Genomic DNA, 17,527 nt, shown 5'->3' with positions numbered 1-17,527 from the left:
TTTTCCCAAAATGTCAAACTATTCCTTCAAGTGAAAAAAAAAAAAAAAAAAAAAGCATTCCACTTTCATACATCCAGCTTTTGTGCTTTTGACCGTTTCCTCATTAAATCTGGATTTGCAGGATCCCGTATTTCTTTTGAGGAGCATTTTGTCGACTGTCGCGCGGCGGCTTGGGCTACACAGTAATATACATACAAACACCTCGATGTATATTTACTATGTTTTCGTGAGAACAGCATAGTGAGTTGTCATTGGGGATGGAGTCAACTTTACTATGTGACCAAAACCAAAAAAGACGAACACGAGGGGGGAAAGATAGAACGATAGAGGAAGAGCAAGAGAGAAAAAAAAAACCAGAGGATGGTGGGGAGAGGTTGTGAAACAGTACAACATCAGACAGCCACTGGAACATAACAACACAGAGAGAGACAAGTATTAGGAAAAATGGTTTAATATAGGAGACAGAAGCAAAAAACTGCATCACACAAGAACATACGTTTACAAAAATAATTCTGACTGCTTCAGCTACACAGTTAGTTCACAGAGAAGGACAGAGAAATCGGAAAAATCTAAACAGCTAAAAGCAAAAAGTTTCTAATTAGTTGATCTCTTTATTAAACTAATACATTAATCCACTGAAGGTGACTAAATATTTCTATTCCTTCTTTTTCTATAATTGTCTTATCGTGTAGACGGCACAATACAGAAGTCAAATGAAACTTACCGCTGTTGTATAGACAAACTTGCTAGAACTATTCATGAAGCAAAAAAGAAAATTGAAAGATCTGACACTCACCTAACTCTCTGTTTTTGGAAAAACAAAAACAAATAAAAAAAAAAACAAAGGAAGAAAGATCGAAAGCAAGAGAGAAAGGCAGAAAGAAAGAACAACACTCAAGTGAGGAAAAAGAAGTGAAAGAAATAAAGCCAAAGATCTTCTAGAAAATCTTATATCAAAAGCCAACTTTCTTGATGCCAGCTAGAAATCATACTCGGGGACCAGTCAGTCAGGCCACACCACCAGGCCAGACAGCATTTTTTCTACGATTTTTTTTGTTGTATCCTTTAATCTCCAGTATAAAAAATTCCACTGGTACAAAATGCATAAGTACAATCAGTTGTAGAAATAGGAAAGCCTGCATTTTTTGTACTTTTTAAATCCCATCCAGTGACAGATTTTGAAGTGTTGTCAAACAAACATACATCACGCTTACAGGATCCACTGAAATGCATTGACTTTGGCTTCTCTCAAGACAATAAACTACTGAAAACCTCTTTAAGAATTCAAAAAAGAAAACAAAAGCAACAACAGCAAACAACAACAAAAAAAAAAAGAAAAAAAATCAGGTCATTTTCTACGGACAACGAGCTTTTTTTACGCCACGGAAAGAGAACACACAAACATTTCTTCTTCAAAAAACTTGACATAAGCCATAATGCAAAGAAACGACAAGTTCGATTTTTTTTTGGTTGTTTTTTTTTCTTCGTTTTTTTTCCTTTCAGATTTCATTGTTCGATAAATAGCACTTAAGATAATTAAGAAAGAAGGAGAACAGAGAAGTGGAACAGTGACGAGATAGAAAGATTACAACGAGCATCAGCGATGACAGCCCCTGAGGTGAGCCGCTTCACAGAAACTCTGCTCCTGTGGCCCTCTTTGTGCTTCAACATTTAAACAAAGACAAGATGCTTCACGCGAGACTGTGCGACGTCGGGCTGTGTGCAAGTCGGTGCAATTTGGCAATTTCACGACATGGGTTTTGTTTTTTTCCGGGGGACAGTTAAAATGTTTTAAGAAAACAGGACAGCCGTGTGCGGCGCGTAGACTCGAGTGGCACAGAATGTGTAGCCTCCACGCTCGAGTTAAAAGAACTGCGCGAGAGAGTGAGGTGACGACGTGAAACGTGCAGATGGAACACTCGCTGGTCCATTAATTGTACAGTCCCGCTGTCAAACAAGTAGTTATGGCTGTTTGTGGCATAGCTCGCGTATACTGCATTAAGAAGAAGAATGAAAATAAAAGTCTGCTCGCCTCCCTCCATGAGATCAGATAAAGTCAGGGTTTGGACTTTCAGAGGATATAATGAAAGCCGTACTGCCTTCATCTCAGCTCTGGCTGTTGTTTCGCCTGTGTGGACCGGCGGACGTGACCTCTTTCTTTCCAACCAACAAGCACTTAATTTCCCCCGTCGCTATTCCAATAAGACGTCTCTCCACATGGTCCTGTTTCTAATAACCGTAGTTAGCCTGGGAGACAACAAGCGAGGAGCAGAGCGGCATCCTTCAAACCTTCCGATTTTTTTCTCTACATCTTTCTGCTCTGGCCCGAGTGGACGAAATGGCGGAAAGGGTGAATCCCAGACAAGTGGGAGTTTAACTGCACACAAAAGTGAACCTCGACTTGGCACACATCACTGACTGACAACATCTTCTACTCTTATAATACTGGTACGACGCTCCCTGGTTAAGGCGACTGGTGAGCTTCTGTAGAAAATAATGCTGCCTCTTTTTTTTTTTTTTTGTCTATTTCTGTTTTTTTTGCAGACCGTAAACTAGGCTTTCAGGGAGGGGGAGTGGGGGCAGTTGAATAGACTGACAACACTGTGCCATGTAAACGGCTCGACTATGAGAATGTCAATTACACACTTTGGCATCTAAACATGATTTTGGCCCATTACACCATGAGACTTACATATGGAGAAGTCTTACAACCACTTATTTAAAGAGATAGAAAAAAGGTTCAGCGGCAAAATCCCGACTGTCCGGCCCTCTGTCTCCTGAATGTTCGACGATGACGACAGCGGCGTGTGCTTTTTCCCTCCAAAGACTGAGGCTGACTAAGCGAGTCTTGCCCTGTGCTTACATCATGAAAGCAAGCGCTCGTTGGAGGTGATACAGAACAGTGATGATCCCCACCACTGGAAACAAACGAGTCCGAAATGCTGTTTTCAACTCAACGAAAGCGGATAATAAGGAGGAATAAGGCTTTGCGTATGACTCTCACCTCAATTTTCTTCAGCTCGGGAGCATGATGCAGAAAAAAGGAGATGCTGAAGCCTGACGTTTGTGTCTGTGTGTGTGAGATACTTATATAGAGAGAACAAGAGTGCAAAGATTTGTGGTAAGGCTTTGATGAATGAAACGGCTGTACAATGGCTAAAAATATCAAGTGTGTGGATTCTCGTCTGTGTGCACGTGTGTGTGTGTGTGTGTGTGTGTGTGTGTGTGCACACGCTGGTGGGCAGTAGCAGTTGCTGAAGAGGCTTTCACGCTCAGGGGCTCTCATGCACAATAACAAAGTAAACTGTGAGGTTTGCACAAGAGTGTGTGTGTGTGTGTCCATGTGTGTATGTGTTTGTGTATAGATATATATTTATATATATATATATATATATATATGACACATGGGCACTTTTTTTTTTTTTTTTTTTTACATCTTTACAAAGAAAAAAAGCAAACATGACATTTTCAGGCAACAAGACCACAGAATAGCAAGTTAACAAACTCTTTTTTAAATCTATATTTTAAATATGAGGGATCCATACAAAACACTTATAATAAAATACCCATGTTATCAAATAATTTCACAAGAAATACACTGACGCGCTAGGCAGGAAGTACCTTTCAGATTTTGGCACTATACTCCACTGATCTTGTCTTTTTTTCTTTATAAGACATTTTGCTGAACAACAAAACACACCTAAATATTGTTTCCCACGAGAGAAATAAAATAATAATGACATTGATGCTTCACAAGCTGACATTATATATATATAGATATATTTATATTTATATATATTTCTAGGAATTTTATATAGCTAATTAACCAACAAGAAATTTAGCAAATAGGGACTCCTTTAAAAAAAAAAAAAAAAAAAGATGAAAATTAAAAAAAGTAACTATTTTAGTATTATGAAAGGCTTTGTCTATTGTTCAAGTAAACTGATTTTTTAGTCTTCTCTTGAAAACATGAGACATTTAAGACCATTAGACTTGTGATGAAACCACAACTAAACTCACGAGAAGCACCGACGTTAACGCGGGTTACAGGTATCTTAGTTTTTTTTTTTTTTTCCTCTATACATTTAAACAGTAGAAAATATAGGTCATTTCATCATGTGCATTTAAACCACGGATTGTCTATCTGTGAGTCAGTTCAGCAAAAGGTGACACAAGTAGGTAGCATTTCTCCCCCCCAAACAGGGCAAATGTCTTTTTTTTATTTTTACCTTTAAACTACTCTAGAAAAAAGTGGTTCTATATATAGACTTTGAATGAGAAACAGAGCCACTTAAAATGGCCTTATCAAAAAACTTTACACTGCCTGAAAAATGTAAAAACCATTAGAGAGCTCTGAGAGAGTCTAATATTGATCAGACAGTTTTTGTTTCAAAACTGTTTGGAAGTAGTCTTATTTCTCAGAGAAACTGGCGCGGGCTGCTTCTGGCCCTGTTTTTCATAGACGACCAGAAGCAAGATGACGCGCCAGTTCCTGTAGTGAACTTTCAAGTTTACTTTAAATGAAGCAGGAAAAGAAAAAAATAAAATTTGACATAAAGAAGAAGAAGAAGAAGAAGAAGAACAAAGAAAAAAATGCAAGAAACATACTGAATGGAAATCACTTTGCCACAGGTTGTTGTTTTTCTCCAAAAAGCACATTTGTTAATCCATAAAAATCTCAGTCTTTTTTTTTTGTTTGTTTTTCATATGAATGCAGCTTTATATCTTTTTCACATTGATTCATTTTTCTTACCCACACCTCCCTTGTCGCCTCCCTCCCTGAAAACCCTCCCGGAAAAAAACAGATCCAAAATGAGGTCACATGCAAAAAACAAAAACAAAAAAAAAACAACAACAACAAAAGAACACAAAAAGAAAAAAAAAAAAGAAGAAAATCATAAAAGTCCAAAAAAGCTAAAAGTTCAAAAGCTCAGTAGGCGGCGGCGGAGGAGGAGGAGAACCAGGTTATGATCAGGTGAGCTCGGAAAAGACATCAGAAAAAATAATGACGGGGGAAGAGGACGATGACACTTTTTTTTTGTGGGGATTTTTTTCTTTGTATGTTTTAAGTTTTTTTTTTTAGAATTTTGTTTGGATTTTTTTTTTTTTTTGGACGCCACGGAGACATGCTAGGCAAACGATGAGCTAACAGGCATGGAGATGGGTTGTTCTAAAAGGGGGAAAGAAAAAACGGGAGAGGAGAGAGTTACACACAGAGAGCCAGAGCACCACACCACAACAGCATATTCTTTAAAAAAAAAAAATCAGGAGAAACAACAACAACAAACAACAACAACAACAACAACAGACAAACAACAATGCAAACCCGGCAAAAACAGCAACACCACACACTGATTTCATTAAGCAGTCTTTTTTTTCTCCTCTTATTTTGTAGCTTTAATTTCGTGTTTCTTTTTATACTATGAAATGATAATAATGTTACAGATCTATAATAACAAGCAACAATACACATTCACTCATTCACACATACACAACAAACAGAGAGCACCCAAAGCCTTATCCATCAGATCCCAGATGGATGGTGTCATTTGGGAGACAACATTTTTTGGGGAGGAAGTAGAGGAGTCTTATAATTTCCTTCTGTTTAAAAATGTATAAATCTTTGGAAGGATGAGGGGGGGGGGGGGCTACGAACAGACAAAAAACATAAACACTCAAACAAAAAATCATAAGTTTTTTGAAAAAAATGCAAGAAAAAAAAAGGAAGAAACTCGACGAGTGAAGAAGTAGTCCAACTACGGATGGTAAGAGGGAGAGCGTGGTAAAAAGAGACTGATGACGGATGGATAATCGGAACAGAGAAGGGCGTTTTTGAATAAATAACACAGGTGGGCAGGATGAACGGGGGGAATGCGGATTCAAATGGGGGCGGAATGTGTTGTAGTGGTTTCTGCACTGAAAAAAAAAACACCAAAAAAAAAACACCGGAAAACCCAATTCCACGAGACTTCTCCACAAGGGTCTACTTTAATGATGCTGTATACTTTATAGGAGTCCAATAACTTAACGATAGGCAATAAATAAAATCCTTTTTTCTTCATCTGAGGCAGTAAAAATGTTGTATAAAAATAGAACTGCTTTTTTTACAAATAAAATTTACAGGCCTGTGGCTTTCTGTACTTTGAATTTTTTTTTTTTTAAATCTTTCGACAAACATCAAGTATTTTCAGTTACCCCCTTCAACCCATAAACTCTTTTATTGGTAGTAGTATTATTATTATAGCCTTCATCAAATTCTGGATGTTGTTTTGAAATTCTTCTACACGCTGCGATATCCCTTTCACGACAAGACCAATGTGATCTGACCCAGAAAAGTAGTTACTAATTTTTTTTTTTAACTTCCTGACAAATAAAAAAACTTTTTTGTTTTCACATAAATCATAAGATGTAGCTGGAGTGTGTGTGTGTGTGTGTGAGTTTTTTGTCTTCTTGTTGTTGGTAGAGTGTAACTGTACGGCAGGCTGACTTTACTGAAAAGAGGCCACTAACGTTTTGCAGCCTTTGCTCCCGGGTTGCCAGCAGGCATTGAGGGGTTTTGGAGAAAGCAGCGGTGGCCTGCACCCAACACCGTGGAGGTCAAAGGACGAATGTGCATATCGGCATGCGCGTCAAAAAAAGAAAAAAAAAAAAAAAAAAAGGTAAAAAAAAAGAAACCTTCGCCAGGCCTCGGGGAGAAGAGACAAAAATTAAAAAAATAAGCATGGCTCCTTTGTCTTTATCTCGGTTCTGACTGTAGCTAGTCCTCAAAAATGTATAAATAATCAGCGTGAAAGGAAAAAAAAAAATCAAATAAATTTTAAACCAAAATAAAAACTACCCAAGACAGCTACTTCCTTCCATAATAAAAAGAACAAAAAAAAAAAACATTGCACAAAGTAATGGTGGTAATGGAAGCGTTCATGTGTGTCAAAAATAAACCGTAATAAATAATAATACTTGAAAGCTAACATAAAAATCCTCGAAAAAGCAAGAAAAGACAAGGTGTGTGTCTCCCTCAGGGTGGTTGTAGGTTGTCTCCCAATCCCTCCCACATCCCTTCAACCCCACCCCTACCCTCCCCCCAGTCCCTGTGTAAAGAGATCGTGGCTCGGTTTGCTGTTTTTTTTTCTTTTTCATCAGTTTTGTTATTTTTGTGGGGGGAGGGAGACTTACCCTAGCAGTGCTAACAGGGGGAGCAGATAGACCCTAGTGCTAAGATCAGTATGGTTTGCTGTCGTTCTTGGAGCGCTTCAGCTGCACCTTCAGCCGCTTCATACCGATCTGGAAGCCGTTCATTGCCTGGATGGCTGCCTGTGCCGACACTGGATTGTCGTAGCTAACGAAGCCTGAAATGTAACCACAAAAAAAGAGGATAGTTTGTTAAATCTTGAAGCAGATTGACTGACAGAATACATTAATCTAGCAAAAGTTAAAAAAAAAAAGAAAGGAAGATGTCATTGAATTTGTCTATATTTGTGACCAGCAGGGGGGGGTTCCTCTGGTTGCAAAAATAAAACAAAACCAAAAAAAAAGGAAAGCCTAATTAAATGGATGTGCTCTACAATTCTCAATCAGTAATTTTCCAAGTCTGTCTTTTTAAACAGATGACAAAATTGTGCAAACGTGTGAATTACCGGTGGCTAACAGATGGCTCCTCATTTGCCATGTCCTATTTAAAAAAAAAGAAGAAGGTAGCAATGGCCAAAATACTTCAAAAGAGTAGTCCACCAGCCAGTGGATAAAGTCACAGTTGCTAAAGACACCTTATATCTGTATTCTTTAGGGAAAAAAATGCCACATTTTTGATAACCAAGGAAATAAGAGCTACATAAGTGTCTACTAATCAATGCCAAATTGGCAATAAAGCCTTCATCACTGATAGTTAAATATTAATAAAACACTCGATGACCAATATAACAATTGATCAGACTTGGTACAAGAGTGACAGCAGCAAAAGCAGACTCTCTGCTATGGTACAAATACAATGCGATCTGACAGGATATCACTCTTATCACCAGAATTGATACGGTCAGTCTTCAGTGTCAGTTATAGCCCCATTTTGTGACATGCATATAAAACACAAACCAGTTTTTCGACAACCACATTGTGTGTTGCCATGTTTCATTCAAAGGACTCAAGGGTTGTTGAAATTTGAAAGATGTTGAAACTTTGATTTTGATTCCTACTCTCCAATGGGAACAGTTTTGTTGGCAGCAGTAGTTTGTTATGAGATGAATGACGCGTGCATTGGCATTCAGTCAAAGTATAAATTATTTCTGAACATGAAAATCTAATATTTAAGACTGTTCCTGTGTGCTGTATGTTGTTTAAGACGTCTGCGCTAGCTGAGGTCTGCCAGAAAACTGAATTAAGTTTTCTTGGCATATGACGGAATACAATGATACACAATGAACAGAGCTCAAAAATATGTTCACACACTGGAATATATGTATATTTCTTTAAGATTCTAGAAAATTCTTTAAGTTTCTCATACCTGGAAAGAAAGATAAACAGAACAAAGCAGGACTGCTCAAGTAGCTAATGCATTAGTTAGCTTGCCAGCAAATTCTAGCAACGTTTTCATGTCATAGCCATGACTGAATGGAATAATGGGCAAAGTAATGATGTTAAAAATCTGTACAGTTTATACTCAGAGTTATTTTTTTTAACTTTCCGTCAAAGTAACAAAAACTAGAAAGTAAAACAGAACATGGCAGGATTGTTTAAGTAGCTAAAGCATCAGCTAGCTAATCAGCAAATTCTAGCCAGCCTATATGCTAAATGCTAGCTAACCAGACCTGGATAAGTACCCATGAAAGAAGGTAAATGTACTTAATGGGACGAAAACAGGCTAGATTAATAAAATATAGAACCCACTACCCATTATCAAGAATAATAATTTTCAGATAGATAATCAAAACGTTATATTATTAATATTTTCCCAGGTTTTTCATCAAAGAAACACTGAACTATGCAGTAATGTTTTTGTGGTGCCTCAAGGCCTGCTTTATTTGGATAATATTATATTTCCATTAGAAAGCACTCCTGCTACACAATAAAGAAAAGATTAAATCTTAATGACTCCTGAAGGGAATGGCAGAAAATAATGAAAAAAATAAGGCCAGGAAAATGGAATATAGATTACAATTAAGCAAGTGGAGATGCGTGCAGTGACACTTCCAGTATGAAGCATCATAAGTGTGCAACTTGAAGAGCAGTCAAATCATATACTTGATATGATATAATTTTGCTGGATTAACACAAGCCATTAATCAATATGTCAAAATAAACATTTTGCAGCAGATTATATTGGGTTAAAGTAGGTTTTTGTTTTCTATTGTCTCAAAAAGTGCATGTGTCACTTTACCTTTGTAATATTTACAAAGTTTAAACTCAATTCTTGATATATTTATACTTTTTTTCAGCTGCTATGTGTCACGCCCATGGACTCATGTTTTTAGTTATCATGTTTTAAGTTAAGTTTTTGTTTTTCAAGTCTTGGTTTTGAATTTTTGGTTTTTCCATTAGTTCATTCACGGCACCTGTTTATTCCCCACCAGCTGCACCATGTCCCCAATCACTCACTCCCCATTTAGGCTACCTTTACACGGAAACGATCTGAAACCAAAACGCAAAAGTGGCGTTTCGTTTTCACTTTTAAATCTGCATTTAGACGAGCGTTTTAGGGTGAAAATCTGCGTGCATTCGGAAACGCAAAAGTGTGTGACGTTTCATATTTATCGATGCAGTAAACACTTGGTTGTTTACCACTCCATTCATGAAGTTATCCCACCACTAAGAAGTCCTCCCAGGTCTCACCCACAGCTCGCCTGCTCTCTCTATGAACTTCAAGAATTTCGAGAACGTAGTTCATATTTTTGGTCTGTTCTTTACTACTCTCGCTCATCATTGCTGTTATCTGATGTCAATTACCGCGCCTAAGGCGAGTTGAAAGTCCGCAGGGACGGACATGTTGATAGCCTACTGATGTGTTTCCCACGGTTTCCTGGGGCTTTATTATGCTTGTCACATCATTTCTATGTGACGAGAAACGCAGTTTTGCGTTTTCATCGTTTACACGGTGGCGCGACAGTGGAGCGTTTTCAAGAATTCCACAGGGCGGTTTCACTTTTTTGTGTTTTCACGCCCCCAAAACGCCGTTACCATCTAAACGATATAGTGCATCCGCAAAAAGGTTTTGCGTTTTTAACCCGTTTTCGTTTCCGTGTAAACGGCCCCTTAGTTTCCTGCCTCCCCTGTCAGTTTGTTGCATCTTTTTTGTCTCTTGTCTTACATGTCTCATCTGGCTTGTAATCCATGTTCCACGATCCCTGCCAAGTTAAGTATTTATTAATCCATGCCATGTTATCTTTGTTTTGTTTTTCCAAGAATTTATCCACAGTCAAGTTTTTGAATCTGGCTCTGCCGCACTTTTTGTTTGTATTTTGTTATTTTTGTTAATAAACCAAGCTTTCTTTCGAAAAGTCCGCATATGTGTCCTTCCCTACACCCTGACACTATGTGTTGATTGGATATGCATATTTAAATTCATTTTTGTTGTCCACCTAGGCTAGCTTATTTGTTCTAAAATTTAGATGACACTAAGGATACATTTTACTGTCTATTTTACAATTGTGAATCCCTCTTTTAATGAATATTACTCTTTGGTTCTTCAATTTGTTCATAAAATACTTTGTGGAAAGAACTGTAATTTTGATCTAAGCACAAATAGGACAGGGACAGTTATCTGATGGAGAGTCACCATTGATAAGACAACTTGTCAGTTTTAATTCTAATTTGTTATTTTAGGCTTAACAGTCTCCTGTCACATTCAAGTCATATTGGATGATGGAAGACACATATGCCAATAATTTTACTACATACGAGGACATGCTTAATTGTATTGTGTTTTTAGTACTTGTGTACAGTTTTACTCAAATTGGTTACATGTTATTACTGTTTGAATTTTGAGCAGAATGAAGATGAAAATTAGTTATCACAATTCATAAATTACACAAACAAGGATTCCAACTCAGGCCAGCCTTCATGGAGTTGCTCTTATCTTTGATATGTACTCGAAAATGTTTTTGGGCTTGCAATTAAATATTCATCTGTCAGACTCTCCACTTCTAGGTTTTATTGCAAATAAAAATGAATTCATGTTTAAAATTTTAATCCTTTAGCTTTAACGTATTTATTCACTTTGGGGAAGACTTCCAAAGGTTTTGTTTGTTGTTGACTTGAATGCTGTTAAAAATGTAAGACAAGCCTGTGTTGGCAAGCCTGAAGTGGGGCGACGGCTTACTAACTTTGAGGGAACAATTAATCAATAAAACAGATGGGATAAAAATGTATCTTGAGTTAAAAAAAAAATGGGACAGTAAAAAAAATGGAGCAATAAATCATTAAGAGGTTTGATTTATTTCGTCAAATAATGTTTGATGATGTTTGATGGGATTGAAAGGGAAAAAGAAGAAGTAAAAGTAGGCAGTTGTGTGTGCTTCCCCGTTTTGGAAGCTCACACCATTTGCCTGCACTGCTGTCGTACCGAAGCACTTGCTAAGGTTCGTCTGTTTGTCAATGAAGACTTTGGCGGAGACCACGTTTCCAAAAGGCATGAACATCTGCAGTATGTCCTGGTCTCCAAACTCCTGGGGCAGGTGGTAGATGAAGAGGTTGGCCCCTTCCGGACCTGGCGGGACAATAAGCAGATAAAAGGTCAGAATGGGGTTTCATTTAAGCAACACTGCAGGAGAGGAAGCGCTGCATTGTGTTGACTGGCACTGCTGGGCTGTCGTCATAGGAACGGAGCTCAAGCACACCGCTTAGCACAATGTCCCATGACCTTGGGTTTGCTGTTGCTTTTAAACAACGCGAAAATTCAGCATGGATGAAAGCTTTTGGTTTTCATTTAATAATCATATTTTGCCTCGCTACAAACAAAAGAGGTTCCCTGTTCCGTTGCTCTTTATTTATTAATTCTTTCAGCTGTATGTTGTTGCTCTTAAGAGAGGTCAGAGGTCACACCTCCACCCCTCTCCCACATCGTAATAATAATAGTAGGTCAGATCTCTCAGACTCATTTAATATGGACTCCACAGACGAATGAAGCACCGTATTTGGGGCGTCTTTGTTTCCCTCGAGGGTTTTGAACTACTGGATGGACTGTTTAAAAAAAAAAACATCTCCTTTACAAATGCATCTATCCTAGACGCAGGGATGAGAGGAGCGCAAACTCTGTTGTTTGTTTTACGAGCGATTTCATCATCTGGTTTGTATTCAGTGCCGTCGTCTGAAGCTTTTGGGTAAATTTAACTCCAGCTGCAATGTTTTATGTGTCGCTGGCGTTTGCAGAGTCATTTATTTGAACTGTCAAAAACCCTAAGAAAATACCATGCTGTCTTTTCTGTCATACCTGTAAGGAGGAAAGTGTTATGTCTACTTGGCATTCATTTTTTTTTTTTATACCTGGTAACGTTTTTTTGTTTCCACATGTTTTTAAAGTATGAAACGTTATATTGATACGAAAACAACCACATTTGGTATGTCTTGTGTTACGTACATTGCACTTCATGGCACAAAATCTTTCATTTTTTGGCAGAATTCAAATTTTGATATGAAATGAATAGATTTAGTAAATTAATTAGACGAAAACGAAAACACACTTTTTGTGTTTAAGAGCATATATTTGCGTGTTTGAACTCTACAAACTCCTAGGTTGGTATAAAAAATATCTTATTCTGCGAGCGGTTCAGATCTGCAGTGTGCCGTTATGTTATAGCACCTGCCTACTCTAATCTTTATTTCCACCCAGATTAATTTTCAAATCGTACCACTTTCTCCGTACCTGGGAGGTGGCAGGTTAGAACTTTCCTGCTTTAAATTAAGCTATTAACAGCTTGTTCTCATCAACTGTTACCTTGTTTAGTTAATTTAGGAATAAAAAGTCAATAGTGCTCTGCCAGTACTTTAATAGCTTCTTTTTTGCCATCTTTAATTTCTTCCTGATCAGAAGGTAGAAAATTCTGATTTCCTAACTTTATCCATATAAGGAACAATTCTGAATGTTCATCCACAGTGAAGCACAGGCTTTCTGGAGCAGATACAGAATTTCGTATATTTCAGTTTTCACTGATGTATTAATACGTTGGCTGACTGTTCTGTTACTCAATACAACAACCTTGCCCAGCTCAACATATGTTTAGCTACAAAACTATGCCGAAAAAAGACGAAGTGTCTGAAGTCAAACTGCAAACAAACAGTTTGGTGTGTCAGTGTGGCAAGGTGAGCTCACAGGTCGAAGGTAATAATGAAATTCAAAGATTATTTAGTACAGCTGATCTCAAAAGAGGCAAACGCAGCAGAGGAGAGGGGTGGAGACAAGTTGAGTGGGTCACTTAAGGCCCTAAAGCTCTGAATAGAGGTGAAAACATGGTTTAATAGGGAGCTGTTGTGTCATCTTTCTGTGGTACTTTGAATGACAAAACAGTCTGATTCTAACATGTCTGTCGGCATCATTTTTTTCCTATTACTAAATGCACTTTCTAAGCTGTTACTTAGAGTCTTTAAGGCTTTTATCTGGATGTTACATTTCTGTGGATCTCCACTCGAGCAGTGATGCTGGGTTTCAGTGCTCGGTTCATATGTCTCATGCCGTCTACTTGCTGTTCTACAAAGGAAATCCTGCAGGAGACACTGAATACATGTTTGGGGAAAAAAAATAAAAAATCTCAAATGTAGCTCCCACTGAGCTGCACTGATGTGCAGACACACAGCCCCAGGCTACTGACCCTCTTTCTGGCTGCCGGCAGCCCCTTGCTGCTGCAGCAGGGACTGGCTGTAGAGGGTGGGCAGCGCTGCGGCGGCGTACTGCTGGATCCCTGAGTAAGCCTGCGTCAGCGCGTCCATGGTGCCTGCCGTCCCGTTGGTGAGCCCTGCGCCGCCCAGGCCTCCGTTTAGAGCCGCCATACCTGAGAGCATTTGAGCAACTTTACATAAAACCCAACAATAAAGAAAGAAGAATGCACTGACTCATTAGCGCTCCCGTTGAAGGTTGTTTTAACCACACATACACACAAAACGGACATTAACAATCACACAGACGTTACTGTAAGTTCCAACACACGTGACACACAGCAGGGACACATCGATACTGTGTCGAAACACACGAAAGACAACGCGCAGGACACACAAAGTATCAGTTTACACACAGAGGAGTATAGTATGGGTGTAGCTGATGACAGCCAGAGCTGTGCAGGTATCTCAGAGTAAAAAGCGCCGCAGCGTTGCATGCGCACACACAAAAACAAACCAGGAGACAACCATCATGTGACAGGTAGACATTTTGATACACCCTAATGTGCAGATATTTAATGTTGGTGTCCATTTAGTGACTAAAATGAAGAATGTGAGGGTGCGGTCATGCGGTGTTACACGCTGTGACATCAGCGCCATCTTGAATGGAATGCTCTCACGTTACATGCGAATGCTTCTCTTTAGTCCCTGGTTAGCTTCTTTTTCCTTTTTTTTAAAGCTAAAAAAATGCCAAAATCTAATGAAAAAAAGGGAAAGAAGATGGATCTTACCAGGCGAGGTTGAAGTTCACTGCATAAGCTGATGTGTCAAAATCTGATCCTCTTCTAAATTGGAACCCCATTTTTCTTTTTTTCCCTCTTTCAATCTTGCAAAGTCATTTGGAAAATTAAAGATTTGTTAAAATCTTCAAACTCATTTGACATACTGTATGTTTTAAATTACTGGAAAGATTTGTTTAGCATGTGATTATTGTAGAAAGGACCGTGGTGGCACGAATTTAGTGCCACCACACGTGACATTTTATCGCCTGGCTCTTTTTCAGACAATATTTGTATAGCACTTTTCATACAAACTGAAAGAACCAAACTGTTTTACACAGTATGGATCATAAAATGAAAAAAAAAAAAAAAAAAAAGGTTTGATTAGTAATAAGGAGATAATAGAGGCAGATAAAATAAATGCATGTTCCATTCCGACATCCTAAAAGTTTGCTGTTGGACAATGGATATAAAACGAAGAATGGATTTCATTTACATTTCACCAGTTAGTAAAGAAAAAACAAACAAACAAACAAAAACAACAACAACAACAAAGCAAAATGTAATAAGTGACTTTAAGTGAATAAATGTAAATACCAGTCGGTCAATTTTAGTAAAATAAAACAAAAAAAATTAAATAATAAAAAACTAAAGTCCAAGTCATAGCCAGACTATTTTTCTTTAAAACTTTCTTTTAGTTCCTATCATTTCGGGAAAAAAAAAAAAAACATACCTGAAATAAACAAATGTGACATTTGAAGATATATAAAAAAAGTTCTCTTCACTTATTGCATATCTGATCATTTCACTGACATATTTGTTTCTCGAAAGACTAACTTATGCATCAAATACAGACTAAAATGACATTCCAGGGTGGCGAAGGTTTAAAATCTTCATATTCCACACGCATGCTTGATAAAATTCATTAAAAAAAAAAATTTAAAAAACTTGATTGTGGATAATCTGCATATGTGGAGATATTTTCAAACAACACCCCCCGCCCCCCATAAATGATCTGCTACGTCAGCACATACCATACAAACCGTGTGCTGTAAGTATAAAGCATTTTCTTGAAAGCTGGTCCCTTTTTTTTTTTCAGCATTAATTGATTATCTAACGTTTGAAGTATCTTGTAACAATGTATTTGTATCTTTCATCTCTCTTCAGGCGTCTTTTGCGTAAGACTTAACTGGATTGCTGGAAATGAGTCTTTTTCATCTCGGTTTGAGAATTTTCTCAGCTATAATTGCCATCAAAAAAGCCTGACTTATTCCAAGGCATCTTATCACCACATCATATTCACTTACTGCACTGGCGTCCAAATTTGCTTTCACGCACGAGCATGCTAATATCGAAGAAATTTGACCTTTTTCTGCAGCGCATGCATTCAGGACAGAATAGAGAGCGCCGTGTTATTATCCGCTTTTCCAGCCTGTGACGTCTCTCTTTAGGGGTGAAGGCCGGCTCGTGGAGCGCGGTGGCGAGTCTAAAAAGTGAAGGAACGCAGCAGTAACACTCATTAGTTGCTTGTAACGGCTTAATATCACGGCGGAGGGCAACTTGTCTGAGGGGGTCTGACATTGGCTTGGCGTCCTGTCGCCTCACCGTCAGACACGGGGAAATAAATGATCACCGCGGCACTCTGGATTATAGGTCACTCATTTATTCAGGAATAATTGCACCGGTGACCTTTGCAATTCAATTAAGGCCTAGATGTGTTTAAATGAGAGGCGCCTGGTGGTGGTGGTGGGTGGAAGGATGAGGAAGGGGCACGGAGAAGAGCGAAGGGTTGGCAGGGACAAAAATGGGATGCAAAACGAAGGCGACCCGTTTGGTTTGAAGGGACGAACGTGCGCGCGTTTGCGCGTGCACGCTCATGTCCTGCAATCCTGTACCTGCGTGTGCTCAAAGTAGACGCGTGTATGATTTACACAGTGGATACAGCTACTCCGGCCGAGGAGCGGTAAAGGTCAGAGGAGAATAATGTGGCGGAGGAGGCCGGTAGTACAGGATCTCTGCTGTCATAACAGCTCTGATTAAGATCCCAGCCCTTTCTGCTCAGAGGTCAAAGGCAGGACACACCAGTCGGCTCGGTACACGTCGGCAGACCACAAAGGCAGTGTGGTCGATACACATGCAAAAAGGAAGGAATCTTAGGAATGACTTACCTATACTTTAGGAAAAAAAATCATTATTAGCCACCCTGAAAGTGCTTGTTTCGTCTTAAAACTAACCCTGCTCTGTCCATAAAGTGTTTTCAAATCGGTCAAACGTGAGAGGAGGAAGATTTTGCCACGAATTGGGTCATTTCAGATGTTACTTTTCATCTTTTTGGCTGACGTGGTACAAAATGTTGACTTGTGTATTTACAATCATTAAAATAGCTTTTTTTTGTCGTTATTGGCCTGAAAAACAGCCCTGTTTGGTAGTTCTTGTAGACAAAAATGATGAAATCTTGTATTCCCTTTGATCAAATATGATACAGTTTTGCATCTCCGTTGTCTTTAAAAATGATCAAATTAGTCATTTTAAAGGGGGAGAAAATTGTCAGCCTTTGTACTTTTTGGCCTAAGAGGGGCCGATTTTGTTTTCGTCAGGCTGGATCACGGACAGATTTGCAGCAATGTAAGTGTCTAAATAAGAAGGTTTACTTAAAAAAAAAAAAAAAAAAAAGAAATCCAATTTCCACTTTCGGTCTTTTGTAGACATGACAGAGAACAAAGGACAGCGACAACAAAACCACACGATGTGAAACAACTACAACATGGTCCCACGCAACGACAGTCGCGTCAGGTGACGAGAAGCACGCAGACTCTGTGGTGACGGCACACCAGCACGCTTACAGCAAGCATAACCCAGGACACAACCAGGAAGCGGATGGAGATGTGGATGGATGGATAGATGGATGGTTTGATGCATGAAATGTCTGTGGCCAGATGAATGAATGAAGTAGC

General features: G+C 38.6%; 1 protein-coding gene across 16 annotated transcripts in view; it reads right to left on the bottom strand.

The window, feature by feature from the left end:
- Window positions 1-433: 433 nt before the first annotated feature.
- The window catches only part of celf2 (cugbp, Elav-like family member 2), a 243,674-nt gene continuing 226,580 nt past the window's right edge, over window positions 434-17,527 (bottom strand). For 8 of the 16 annotated variants that reach the window (XM_075471879.1, XM_075471875.1, XM_075471878.1 and 5 more), the window contains 3 exons: window positions 13,791-13,970; window positions 11,549-11,692; window positions 7,084-7,346 (listed from right to left, as the gene is read on the bottom strand). In XM_075471879.1, the coding sequence (XP_075327994.1) occupies window positions 7,219-7,346; window positions 11,549-11,692; window positions 13,791-13,970 (452 nt within the window). In that variant the 3' untranslated portion in view covers window positions 7,084-7,218. Of the gene's footprint in view, window positions 5,171-7,083; window positions 7,347-11,548; window positions 11,693-13,790; window positions 13,989-17,527 lie in introns of those variants that run through there. The other 8 variants (XM_075471887.1, XM_075471886.1, XM_075471877.1 and 5 more) reach the window with 2 other exon arrangements.

This window comes from Odontesthes bonariensis, chromosome 8 (genome assembly GCF_027942865.1).
Source record: "Odontesthes bonariensis isolate fOdoBon6 chromosome 8, fOdoBon6.hap1, whole genome shotgun sequence".
Lineage (NCBI taxonomy): Eukaryota > Metazoa > Chordata > Actinopteri > Atheriniformes > Atherinopsidae > Odontesthes > Odontesthes bonariensis.
The sequence above is the reverse complement of the archived record's forward strand: the minus strand, read 5'-3'. Positions and strand labels throughout refer to the sequence as shown.